Raw genomic sequence first — 13,566 nt, 5'->3', positions numbered from 1 at the left:
CTTGGCTCACCCCTGTCCCACGTGTCTTGGTGGCACAGGTCCCGTGGCCTGAATGGAGGCTGTAAATGATCCAGGATCTAAGTTGGCAAACACTGTCCTGCCCCTGGCGCTTTCCTTCTCTGCGTGGAAGGGAACCAGAGCCAAATGCCATCACTCCCAGCCCACAGACTTTCCACTGCTGAAGCGGGGCTGCTGAAGCGGGGCCTGGCTTTACACCCTGAAGCTGGAGTGAGGAGACGTGAATCCCAGGGCACCCAAATAATGGTTCTGTTCAAGCTCATGGTTCATTTGCATTCTGGCTGGACAGGGGCTCAGGCACTTGGGTTGCCAGGATCTTGTGCTGGGCGGCCCCCTGCCTCTCTCCCTGGCCGGGCTCAGAGGGCTCCTCACCCTGCGCTCCCTGCCTCCAGGTGGTTCTCGGGAGTAATTAGAGTCAGGCAGTTCTCTTACCTGGAAGACAGGATGGCAAGAGCTCCGAACCACCCTCTTCTGTTCGTTGAGGATTACGTAAGAGAATGCACATAGAACTCTCCTTGTGGGTCTCACAGGTGGACACAGATGTTATTATATTGCAGTTAACCAGACCTGAGTATAGTTTTGGGGCTGGGGACCGTGAAGGGACTGGAGGCACAGGGCGCGTCAGTCATGACCGGCTGTGGCCACCTCCCTAAGTAATCTGGGCTTTATTATATAGTCAAGAGACAAGATCACTCTTTTAGAAAGACCTCTGGTGGCTGGCCCTGTAGCCATCTCTGGTGGAAGAGGGAGATGGAGGCAGGGACCCAGGGAGCCTTGCAAGAGCTGGTAGTGGTCCCATAGGACAGGGGCAGAAATTGGAGGGGCTGGAACAGAGAGATTCAGGAGGGAGCTCCTGTAGTGTTTGGGGACAGATTGGGTGAGCATAGGAACTACTAACTCCGGGTAACCCCCCATTCCTTTCATCCAGCTTGCCCTCCCCCAGGCCCCTGTCCTTCTATCAAATCCTTGGGCCTCTGGGATAGGCATGAGGCAGGGACCTTGCAGCTCAGTGCCAATTTTACTGAAAGCTTAGTGGGGAGACCCACACGTACAGGCACACATGCGCGCACAGACATGCTTTGGAGTAAAATACAACATACAAAATCCCAATTGTTTTTAATATATAACTTGAGAATTCAAAGAGAACACGTTTTCTGTTCCACATTTATTTTGAGAACCCACGGATGGAGGCTGCCGCGTTGTGCTGTCTGGGCTTTTTGGAGGCTGTAGGAGAAGCTGCTGGGGTCCTGGGGGCCTCTTCTCTGACTGCTCCTGGGCCCTGCCTGCCATCCCTCCACCCCGCCCCCACCCCCACCGCCCTGCAGGACCTGAGGCCAGAGGGCCCTGCCGACCGCCACCTCTCCGTGGCCAGACCAGGCAAGTAACTCCTCTGCTTCTGTGCCTTGTCCCTTCCAGAACCTAAACATCCAGGTGGAGGACATCCGGATCCGAGCCATCCTGTCGGCCTACCGCAGGCGCATGCCTGTGACAGAGGGCTATGTGGAGGTGAAGGACGGAAAGACCTGGAAGCAGATCTGCGACAAGCACTGGACAGCCAAGAATTCCCGAGTGGTCTGTGGCATGTTCGGCTTCCCCGGGGAGAAGACGTACAACACCAAAGTGTACAAGTAAGGGCACCCCCCCCCCACACACACAAAGGAGAGTCCTTCCTGCCGTACGTCGTGGCAGGCCAACCCGTGACCCTCCGCCAAGCCTGCCCTTGAGAAACTCCTGTCCTGTGGGAGACACATACCCCCCCAAAGTGTGATGAAGGTCGGTGAGAGCAGAGATGAAGTTCAAGGTGCTCGAGCCTGGAGAAATCCCGCCAGTCGGGATAGACGGTCCTCACAGTGACAACAGGGGTTGAACGAGGACAGTACTAGCCAGGCCAGGAGCGGGGCAATGCCAGCTTCAGGGGACATGTCCACTTTTCCTCAGCAAGTGATTATTGAGAGGATAATCTGGGCCTTTCAGCAACTGTCAGGAAATTAAAAAATGGTTGATTTGACTCAGTTACACCCATCCTGGTTAAACCTTACAGTGCTGGTATGGTTTCCAAAGTTAGCATCTCCCTGGGGGGCAGAGAGGTGAGATACCAAGGAGACTCAGAGTAACCTGCCCCGAGGGGTGTCCTGTGAAGGGATTCGGCCCCCTGACAGGCTTGCCACTGGAGTACCTTGGTTGACAGTGGGGTCTTCCTCATTATTAATGAGGTCTGTTTATTACTAATGGTAATGACGGTCTGTTTCTGACCATCTGTGGGATGGGCTCTGCTCCTAGCCCCGAACCCTCACAGCACCAGGAATTAGGGGGCTGTTTCCGGGTCAAAAAAAGTAGGAACTAAGGTCCGAACACAGGTCTCCAGCTTCCGGGTCTGCCCTCCTAGAGAGTGTGGACTCACAACACTGCCTCTCTCCTTTCAAACCAAGGGCAGGGAATTTCGAAGTCACAAGACGTGGGTTCCAAGCCAAGCTCTACTTCCAGATCCCTGGGGTCAGGGTGGGCTGCATCACTCCGTGGGCTTGGCCCCGCGCCTTTGGTTAGAGCCCCAGTCGGCCACTGGGGTGAGCGTGGGCAGCCAGGAAGGCTCACAACACCCCTGTGGATGATTGCAGTGTCGATTCCCACCCTCCGCCCCCCTCCCCGCCCCCCCGCAAGCCAAGATAAGGCCCAGAGCTTCCTGGTAGCCCAGGGCAGCTGGGAGGCGGAGTGGTCTCAGGCCTCTGAGTCTCTGGCCAGCTCCCGACAGCTGGTCAGCTCCTTCCCTGGGGACACCTTCTCAGCTTTTCCGACCCACTGGAGCCAAGAAAAGCAAACCCCTCCCCTGGCTGGCCCCACCACAGCCCCCAGCCCAGTCCTAGTGGGAAGGCTGCCATCAGACCAAGGCCAGGCTGCACATGCCTTGTACAGAGAGCATTTGAAAGCCGTCTCCCTAGCTGAGGATGGTCCTGAGTCCCCTTCCTGCTTTCGAGGAGGGGTCTCAGATCTGCGTTTGGCGGCTGTGCCCCAAGCGATCCTCTCAAGGGCCTGGTTGGAAGCTGTCTTCTCGCTCCTCCCACCCCTGTGTCTGGCTTCCCTGTTCAAACTGGGACAGGAAGAGGCCCCAAGGGCTGGGAGGCGTCCAAGGCCACAGCGGAGGGTGGTGTTCTCAGCCAAGTTGGGAGATGATTAAGGACGCTGCTGATTCCCGACCCTAGCCAGAGAGGGCAGGAGGGCGGGCACTAAAGCTTGTAGCCGTGTTTCCTGTTAGCCTCTGAGACTCAGCGGACAGCTGGGTCCCCAGACAGAAAGGCACACTGGGAAGTTTCTGCCTCAGTGGTGCTGTTGGGACCATGATGGCAGCTGGCTAGAGGAAGCTGTTAGTGACGAACGGGGACTCCCAGGCCATGCAGCAGCCTCAGACATCACCTGGTCCGAGTCCTCAGTCCACAGAGAAGGAGATGCAGGCCTGCAGATCAGGGCACTGGGGGTTACAGAGTCCAGGACACTGGGGAGTCCAGGTGTGTTCTCCACACAGCTATTGCCCCCTCCAGCCCCAGGCTCCTGCTCTACTCAACCCCAAAGGCAGGGCCTGGCTACAGGGCACAGGGCCCCACCACGGGGGGCGGCTGTTTAGTCTAGGAGCTGGGCAGGGCTGGCCTAGGGACAGGGGTCTGGGAGCTGTGCTGAGAGGCTATGGACAGCAGAGGCCTAGGAGCCGAGTGAGGGTCACCCTGCATGGTCCCCGAGTCTGCGCCTTCCAGCAGCCTCCTTCCCCAGCCCTTGCCGCAGCCTGTCCCTGTCCCTGCTGTTGCTGACGTGCGTCAGTTCCAGGGACGCCCTTCACCCTGGGAAGAAAATCGTTCTCAAAGTGATTCTGTCTAGAGTGGGGTTAGCCATCTCCACTCGGTCCGAAGAAGCTTTGCAGCCTTAGACATTTACCTGGGCGGTGCCTGAGGCCTCGCCCCCTTTGCTGTCTGCCAGCTGGTGTGTTTGGTGGCCAGAGAGGGGCCTCGGTCATCCCCAGGGCCAGGGCCACAGCTCTTCATCAGAGCCTCCCAGCTCGCCACCCTCTGCCCTCCAGGTGGTTCCTGCAGGTCCCTCAGAGTCCTTGTGCCCTCTGGGTCGCCGGGAGTGGAGTCAGCTGCTTTGCCATTAGTGGACTTTTGCTCCGGCCCCGGGAAACCATGAATGCTCCTTGAAGCTAATCAGACTGAAGCTTCAAGGCCCTTTCTTGGAGCCAGGAGCATTTTGTGATCTTTTTTTTTTTTTTTTTTTTTTTCTTAGAGCAGGACCCCAGTGTTGACGCTAATTTATTGATATGAGCTCACGAAGCTGAGATTCTGCCTCTAATGTTGCCTCTCAGGAGTTAGGAAAAACTTTAACAATATGGTTAGTTGGCTGAGACTAGGGCCAAAATTTGGCCCACGGTGAGCGAAAGGGACATGCCAGCTCTCCTTGATTTCACGCAAAGGAAGGGATTCAAAGACTTACAGAGACTGAAACATTGGAGTGCACTTGTCATCTGAGCTCTCACCCACCCTGGGAGGGTCCAGAAGACACGCTTGCCCTAGGACTGAGGAATAAATCTGTGTGGGAAACCCTGGCGTTCTTAAGAACTCCCGGAGAGCTCTTCTCTACAGGCCATACCTCCCCATAACTGCGGAGTGGGGCTGCATGTGACTGGATCCCAGGGCAGAAGGGCCGGGGGACAGCACTCAGCCTCCCAAGGCCAGGTGAGCGTGGTTCCCGAATGACAGCATCTTGACCCCTACAGACCCATGGTGTGGGCTGGTTGGTCATGGTGTTCCTAGAAGCAATGGATAGGAAGCCTACCGAATTCTTACTCGTTCTAGGTGACAGAAACTCTAGGAGAGAGAAGAAAAATCAAACATGAGTCATAAAAACAGAGAGTTGCACCCCTCCCCCAAGTCCCAGACCTGAGCCAGCTTACACGCAGGACCCCTTGAGTGAAGGGGAGGCCAGGTCCCCTTGAAGAAGGACCCCAGCTAATCAATTACCCAGCCTTCCCCAAAGGGACCAATGGCCTCTTACCAAAGGGTGCACCGGGGAAGGGGAAATAACCAGAATTTTAGCAGGACTAGACACAGGCTCTGAACGACACTGCTTCCAGTAGACCCACTGGTCACTTTGGCTCTCCAGTAAGAGGAGGGGCTCCTGAAGGTCAGGTGATTAATGGAGTTTTAGCTCAGGCCCATCTCACAGTGGGCCCAGTGGGTCCCCGAGCCCATCTTGTGGTTATTTCCCAAATTCTGGAATTCATCCTTGGAACAGGCATACACAGTAGCTGGCAGGATCCCTAACAAAATCTCGCTTTTCCCTTGGCTGGGGAAGAGCCAGGAGGACTTTTCATTTTCGGGCGCAACAACCCCGCCGAGGGTTCATAGGCCTAGACACCCCTTTCTCCAGCAGGCTGCCCCCCGGGGCCCAAAGCTGCCCCTCACTCCAGTCACCCTCCAAACAGGAGACCTGGCCCGGGCTGTCCTCCCCAGGACTTGCCTCATGTCTGCACCCCACCCCCAACCCGGGACCTGGCCCTGGAGCTGGTGACTCATTGAGTGACTGAGTGGGGGAGGGGGGACCGCTGCCCGGTGTAGTGGAGGCCTGTGCATTCCTGTGAGCTGATGTGAGAGAGAAGCAGGGCCTGCCTGGGAAAGACCAGAGCAGATCTGTGTTTGCTGTAGGCCCTGCAGTCTACACTGAGCTCAGTACATCTCTTGCTGGGTGAGGGCGCTGTTCACTGAACCCTGGAAGCAAGAGGATGTTTTAGGCCTTGCTCAGCTGGTCTCCCCCAAGTGGGTTTGCTCACCTAACATGGAGGTGGCCAGAGGAACAAGCGGGAGACAGCCCTCAAGGGTGGTCTCTAGTCCGAGGTAGGGGTGTCATGGGGAACGAGCTGGAGGTTGTGATTTCAAAGGCAGCAGCCTCGTGTGCACAAAGTGGGGAGGGGCCACAGTGCTTGGAAATTTCCCAGGAGAGTCCTTTTTTTAAAGATTCTCTGTCATTGGGCACACAGGTACACTAGAACTATTACCCGTCGAAATTTCGGGTTAAGAAAAAATATTGGCAGTGTCTGTAGGATTTCACCTTCCTCCGTGTTCACATCCCTTCACTCCTTAACAAAGTGGAAACTCCCAAGGCCTCCCCTACCAGCAGAAACAGGACCCCCTCTTCTGCCCGCCCTGGTCTGCCCCGCCCTGGGCCAGCCTGCCCTGGGAGGCCCCTCCCCTGGGCAGCCGGCAGCAATGCTGTGGGTCTGTCTGGCTGTGTGTGGTTCTGCCAAGCAGGGACAAGCACACAGACCCCCAGAGAGCTGGGACGGCGTTGAGAGGACCGAGGACGCCCTGTGACACCTTCCTTGGCAAATCTCACCGTCATTCAGAGCCTAGCTCAAATCCTGCTCCTCCCTGAGAACGTGTCTCAGGACGGCAACCCTGGGGAGCCCTACCGTCTCGTATCGCCGTTGTTTCTCCTTTAACGAGATAGTTGCCGGTGCTTTTACAGACACAGACGAAGCCCTTCCTGTGTGTGGTTTTAATTGCTTCACAGGTGGTATAAGCAGTCTTACCAAGGAGATCCCATTCCCTTCTCATGTGGAGAGGGGGAACCTGAGGCACGGTTACCTTTCTGTTGACCAGTTCCTTATTTATCGGTTGGTTATTGTTTTAGAAAACACTTTGGCTCACCTTAACCTTTATTCTGCCTTCCAGAAACACATAAAAAGGAATACTTTACGCATAATACAGGCTAAGACCTTCCCTTAGGCAATGCTCCATGGACACCATCAGCCTCACTGGCTCCCATGTGAATATTTGATAAGGTCCGTGGCTGACTTTCATGACCATTTTCATTTCCAACAAGTTATGCTTTGATTCAGCCCATGGGGTGATTTAAGACTATTCTCGTTGGTTGCTTCTAATTGGATCCACACCTTTGATCTTGTGTGTCACTGGGAGAGAGTTTAACATTCAGCTCGTTCTGCTCGTTGACACAAGCAAGAAACCCCAACCGACTGTGTGGAAATTTTCTGAAGCGTTTAGGTGAGCAACCATTCTGGTTTGCCTGGGACTGAGGATTTCCTGGGACCGGGGATCTTACCTCATTTAAATCCCTGCGTTTTGTGTTTATAGGCTTTAGTGTTATCTCGCTCCTGAGTCTCTCCTCTCCTAGCACCTAGGCTACCTGGGGGAAGGAGGCCATGTCCGCCCTTCCAGGTCCTGCTCCCCAGCGCCCAGCATGGTGTCCCGCACGGCTGAGGTGCTCAGCGAGTGCTCTATCACTCATCGAGGCTGAGGTCCAGGTGCATGGACTGTGGCCCGTTTCATTCCCCACCAGATCCCCAGAAGCCAGCCAGCATAGCAGCTGGCCCTGTGTCCCCATTCCCCAGTCGTGGAAGGAACGATGTGGGGGTGGGTGCTATGATGCCCTGGTCAGCCGGCCCGTCTGGCCCCCCGCAGGATGTTTGCCGCCCGGAAGAAACAGCGCTACTGGCCGTTCTCCATGGACTGCACGGGCACGGAGGCCCACATCTCCAGCTGCAAGCTCGGCCCGCAGGTGTTGCTGGACCCAGTGAAGAATGTCACCTGTGAGAATGGGCTGCCGGCTGTGGTGAGCTGTGTGCCTGGCCAGGTCTTCAGCCCTGACGGACCCTCGAGATTCCGGAAAGCCTACAAGCCAGAGGTGAGGACACGGCCAGAGGTCTGGCTCCTTGAGGGGGGGGGGGGGGGGGGATGTAGGCCAGGGAGCGGAGGACCCCCCCCACCCAGGAAAGAATGAGGAATGCTGGCCCCAGCTCAGACCACTTGCCTACAGGGTAGGAATGTAGTGGGACCCCTGTCCGGGCCGGCCTCGCCCATAGATGCCACCTCTAGAGTGTGATGTGCCGCAGGGCCCCAAATGCTCAGCACCCCTACCTGGCCTTCTACCATTGCTCCTCCACTCTGAGACCAGAATCCTCTACATGCAGGACAGATACCAAGGAGAGGAAAGCACTTCCTACCCACTGTCACGGGCTCTGTGCGCTGCCTTCTGGCCAGGCTCAAAAGGCAGGGGCAGGGGAGTCCTGCTCAATTCCCAGAGGACAGGAGTGTTGGGGGTGGTGGGAAAGTCAGCATAATTCTCAAAAGCACCTGAACTCCGCTACAAGTGTTTCTGAGCGTGTTTTGTTCTGCAACAGAAAGGATAAAGATTTTTAAAAGTGTTCACCAAGACAGACAAGGAAAATCTGCCATTCATGTCTGTGTCACTCGTAGCCCTCAGTCACCTTCTGAGTGCGCAAGCAGCACCTGTGTGTGCACATACGTGTTCACATATGTGTGTTCATGTGTACGTGTGTTCTCGCATGTGCATGTGCACACATGTTCACTGTGTGTGTATGAGTGTGTTCAAGATATGTCGGAGTACATCTGCTCACATCAATGACAGCCCTGTTTCGAGTGTCTGGTTTCTTAGGACAGGTGAACTGTCCCCACCATGGCAGTCTAGACACAGTCTCTCAAACAGGGGACGTGCGCTCCTCTATCTTCCCTTGAAAATCATACCCTACCTTTTTTTCTACGTCCACCAAAGGTTCTCTGGGTTGTGCATGTTCTGGAAACTGCTCACAGGGGACTGGGGGGTGGCAATAGCACGGGAGGAGGAGAAGGAGGGTAGGAAGGGTGGCCGCTCATTTATTAAGGAGCGATTCCCCATGCCAGATAAAACCTCCACGCTCACACGGGCAGGTGAGCTCTGACCACGTCACGGGTAATAGGAAGGGGAAAGGCCATGATGGGGATAGACGGTGTGTCAGCTGGATCCAGGCCATGGGACAGGAGGAGCAGCCCCTTCCCAGTCTCAAATACCTCACTCTGAGTCTCTTTCCCTCTCCCTGTCTCTCCCATCTTTCCCCTCTGCCACCTCCTCTCCCCGTCAACATCTAAGGACCTGCTCTTGGGAAGGGGGTGGTAACACTCATCCAAAGGAAAACGGAAGCCTGGGCGGGAGGCAGATAAACCAGTTGGGTGCCGCTTCCCAGGTGGGGGGCAGTGTGTTCGCACAAAAGAAAAAGTCTTCAATGAAAAGAATGAAACGAATACCGTGAGCCCAGCCATCAACCATTTGGAGTGCCTTCCTGACGCTTCCAGCAGCCAGCCATCTCCACCGCCTCAGTCTCCCGGGGGCCTCCAAAATACACAGCCCCCCCCCACCCCCCACACGCAGCCCGGCAACATAGACAGCCCCCCTGACAGTGCCACACCCCTGCCCGCATCCCCCACACACCCTCGCTTGCCCCCTGCCCCTGCCACACGATGTGATGGCCACATCCTTCCTACAGCCTCAGCCTGAGCCTCCAAGCTTTTCTCATGGGTCAGACCCTACTGTTTTGGAATTCCTTTTGCTGTGTGGTTTAAAGCAAAGGAATCAAGTTCATGCCAAAGGAATTTAGAAAAAAAAGGGGGAGTGAGTCTTGCATCACATTTTCCCTTGGTTTCTCTCTTTCCTCCGGGCCCAGCTGACTCTGCATGGTCACTGCCAGGCTGGGACGAGATTCTTGGGCAGTCTGCCTCCATCAGGCTAGAGGAATACAGGGTCTGCCCCCTCATAAATGAGCAGCCACCTCCTGTCCTCCCCCTCCTCTTCCCATGTGTTGCTCCCACCCACAAGCCCATATGATCAGTTTCCAGAACATGGGAGCTACAGCTGCCCAAGCTAGACAGCTTGGGCCGGCTGGTGGGGGAAGGGAGAGGGCACTGCTCCACGGCAAACAGGCTGCAGCCGGCAGAATCTGGTTTGTTCCCTGAAGCTTGTAGGTTCCGGGTGTTTGCACACACCCCTGTGCCTCTTCTCTGGCTAGTGCCTGGCTCAGAGCAGTCCCCATGGTCTGTAAGCCTGGGGGCTATCACTGTGCCCTGCCCTGCCATGGCAGCCACAAGGCACCGCTAGTGGGAGGGAGCCATGTGGCTGAGTGGGAACCTCGGCTAGAGAATGGACATGCAGGTTCTGGTCTGAGCACTGGTGGAAATTGGCTCTTATGCCCATGTGATTAAATAAACCCTGTGTTCCACCCGGTTTCCAAGCTGTCAGTGAGCACTTAGGGGCGTTTAAACCATAAGCACCCAGGAAAAATGTCTAATGGGAAAAAGACAGTCTCTTCAACAAATAGTGTTGGGAAAACTGGACAGCCACATGCAGAAGAATGAAACTGGACCATTTCCTTACACCACAAACAAAAATAGACTCAAAATGGATGAAAGACCTGATGTGAGGCAGGAGTCCATCAAAATCCTTGAGGAGAACACAGGCAGCAACCTCTTCGATCTCAGCCGCAGCAACTTCTTCCTAGGAACAATGCCAAAGGCAAGGGAAGCAAGGGCAAAAATGAACTATTGGGATTTCATCAAGATCAAAAGCTTTTGCACAGCAAAGGAAACAGTTAACAAAACCAAAAGACAACTGACAGAATGGGAGAAGATATTTGCAAATGACATATCAGATAAAGAGCTAGTATCCAAAATCTATAAAGAACTGATCAAACTCAACACCCAAAGAACAAATAATCCAATCAAGAAATGGGCAGAGGACATGAACAGACATTTCTGCAAAGCAGACATCCAGATGGCCAACAGACACATGAAAAAGTGCTCCACATCACTCGGCATCAGGGAGATACAAATCAAAACCACAGTGAGATATCACCTCACACCAGTCAGAATAGCTAAAATTAACAAGACAGGAAATGACAGGTGCTGGCGAGGACGCGGAGAAAGGGGAACCCTCCTACACTGTTGGTGGGAATGCAAGCTGGTGCAGCCACTCTGGAAAACAGTATGAAGATTCCTCAAAAAGTTGAAAATAGAGCTACCCTACGACCCAGTAATCACACTACTGGGTATTTACCCTAAAGATTCAAATGTAGGGATCTGAAGGGGCACGGGCACCCCAATGTTTATAGCAGCAATGTCCACAATAGCCAAACTATGGCAAGAACCTAGATGTCCATCAACAGATGAATGGATAAAGAAGATGTGTGTGTGTGTATACGTATACAATACACACAATACACACACAATATACTATACAATACACACACACACACACACATACACTGGAATACTATGCAGCCATCAAAAGAAAGGAAATCTTGCCATTTGCAAGAACATGGATGGAAGTAGAGGGTATTATGCTGAGCGAAATAAGTCAATCAGAGAAAGACAGCTATCATATGATCTTTCTGGTATGAGGAATTTGAGAGGCAGGGTGGGGGGTCATGGGGTGTAGGGAGGGAAAAAATAAAACAAGATAGGACTGGGGAGGGAGTCAAGCCATAAAGACTCTTAATCTCAGGAAACAAACTGAGGGTTGCTGGAGGCGGGTGGTAGGGATGGGGTGGCTGGGGGGGATGGACATTGGGGAGTTTATGTGCTATGGTGAGTGCTGTGAATTGTGTAAGCCTGATGATTCATGGACCTGTACCCCTGGGGCAAATAATATATTCTATGTTAATAAAAAAAAATAATAAGCTGTAAGCACCCACCCTCTCTGCACACCTAGTGGGGCTGCCTCTTGAAGAGCCAGGCTGATTTGGACCTGGGGTAGAATCAGAGGTAGCGGTAGCAGGAAGTGCAGTGCGAGGACACGCGGCAGGCTCCCCATCCCCGCGCAGTGTCCACTGCCTCAGTCCCCCACCTTCTTGGTTAGGTGCCTGCACAGGCTCAGCTCCTAGCCCAGGCACCTCGCTGCAGAGGGGGGCGGCAGAGAAGAGAGGGTGGATGGGCAGTGCCTGCCTGCAGAACGTGCTTCGGCTTTTGCACTCAGCAGGACCGTGTGTCTCTCCAGCAACCTCTGGTGCGGTTGAGAGGTGGTGCCAACATCGGGGAGGGCCGAGTGGAGGTGCTCAAGAACGGAGAATGGGGCACTGTCTGTGATGACAAGTGGGACCTGGTGTCTGCCAGCGTCGTCTGCAGAGAACTGGGCTTCGGGAGTGCCAAAGAGGCCATCACTGGCTCCCAGCTGGGGCAAGGTAAGGACTGGGGAAACGTTCTGGGGTCTCTCTATGGGGAGCATGGCACAGGGAGCCCAGCCCCAGCAGGCTGGCTTCAGGCTTTTCAGGGTCTTCCTGTTTGGCCTCCTCCCTCCTGCAGCTGCTGCCCTGTTCGAGAATGCCAGGCCTCTCCCAGTAGTCAGAGCTGGAAGGGAACTTAGAACCCCGAACTTCCATTTTATGAATTTGGAAGCTGAGACCCAGAGAAAGAAGTGAGTAACCAAGATCAGACAACATTATTAGCAGCCCATGAAGACTTTAATGGAGGTCTCCTAGCTCGCAACCCAGTGCTCTCCACTGCCCCACCGAGAAAGCTGGAATTCTCAGGCCCTTCCTCTAGGACAGGATCTCAGAATTCCTCTGGCCGTGGCCCACCCCAGGCACACAAGAATCTCAAAAGTCATCTCACTTTCCCACTCTAGCATAGCCCCACAAACATTCTCTCCCTGCCACCAGAGACTGGGAACAGGATGCCCCGCTCTGGATGTCACGTGATGCTAACGAGAAGGGGCCTGGTTCTTATTAAGTGTCCCGAACAAATCTTTCATCTAAGCAGAGAACAAAAGTATAAGAGGCTTTCAAGCAGGTCATTTCATTGAGAACAGTGATGTAAACGTGACATGAGGACATGACAGACAGCTTCCCTTTCTGACAAGGGTGGGGCATCCTGTCCTGTGGGGAGATGTTTCCATACTGCCGGACAAGGGCCATCGCCCCGCAGAGACAGAGAGGAATGTGGTGAGGTCATTGATCACAGGCTGGAGGAAGGAACAGCCCAGTGGACTGGAGAGAGAGTCCTGGAATCAGAGATGCCCTGCTGGGGAGGACCTCAGTTCATCTGATCCAACAGCCAAGGCCTGGAGGCATGAGAGGACAAGCCTTCATAATGAATGGTGGAGAAAATCTGAAACCCGAGTCATTAGCTCTCAGATTTGGGCTTCTCCTGGTATGTCCACCATGGCCCAGTCCTGTGCACATTCAGAATCCCCATTCTGCAATCCCACAAGCTTCCTAAGCATGCACAGAAGGTTAGGGATCTAGGCTGGCCTCTGACGTTGCGTTATGCCAACTAGAAGCCTCAGTTATACCGCAGGCCAGTCCTCTTCTCCCTAGTCATGGTGAGCTCTTTGGAGCTCCCCTGGATGGCAAATACCCCCACAGTCCAGGCCCCCCATTGGCTGATGTGTTGGTCTGTGCTTTCCCAAGGCCTGCGGGACAAAGCCCACTCATTCTGAGAAACAAATAAGCACTGGATGACATAAGCATTCCATCTATTGTGGGCGTGTGCTATTTGACCTAGTTACTTCACTGCCCAGAGCGGCCGCAGGTTTCCAGGGACCTACCAAACTCTGGAAGAGACCGCTGGCATTTTTGATGCTGTCGTGAAAGAACCACTGGGTGATTTATGATCTGCCACCACTCTGGGCAGGTCAACTCTGGTAGGCAGGAAGGGAAAAGTCCACAGTCAATGTCAAGTCACAGAGCAGATGGAGTCAGTTCAGTCCCTGCTCTGGTCAATGGACTGA

General features: G+C 54.4%; 1 protein-coding gene across 3 annotated transcripts in view; it reads left to right on the top strand.

Annotated features, from left to right (window-relative positions):
* LOXL2 (lysyl oxidase like 2) overlaps window positions 1-13,566 on the top strand; it is an 87,292-nt gene that overhangs the window by 46,452 nt on the left and 27,274 nt on the right. Inside the window, exons 4-6 of one of the 3 annotated variants that reach the window (XM_059371851.1) lie at window positions 1,435-1,646; window positions 7,476-7,698; window positions 11,818-12,019. In XM_059371851.1, coding sequence (XP_059227834.1) covers window positions 1,435-1,646; window positions 7,476-7,698; window positions 11,818-12,019 — 637 coding nt within the window. Of the gene's footprint in view, window positions 1-1,434; window positions 1,647-7,475; window positions 7,699-11,814; window positions 12,020-13,566 lie in introns of all 3 variants that reach the window. The other 2 variants (XM_059371842.1, XM_059371860.1) reach the window with 2 other exon arrangements.

The sequence above is a fragment of the Mustela nigripes genome, chromosome 1 (assembly GCF_022355385.1).
Source record: "Mustela nigripes isolate SB6536 chromosome 1, MUSNIG.SB6536, whole genome shotgun sequence".
Classification (NCBI taxonomy): domain Eukaryota; kingdom Metazoa; phylum Chordata; class Mammalia; order Carnivora; family Mustelidae; genus Mustela; species Mustela nigripes.
This window is presented reverse-complemented; position numbering and strand designations above follow the sequence as displayed.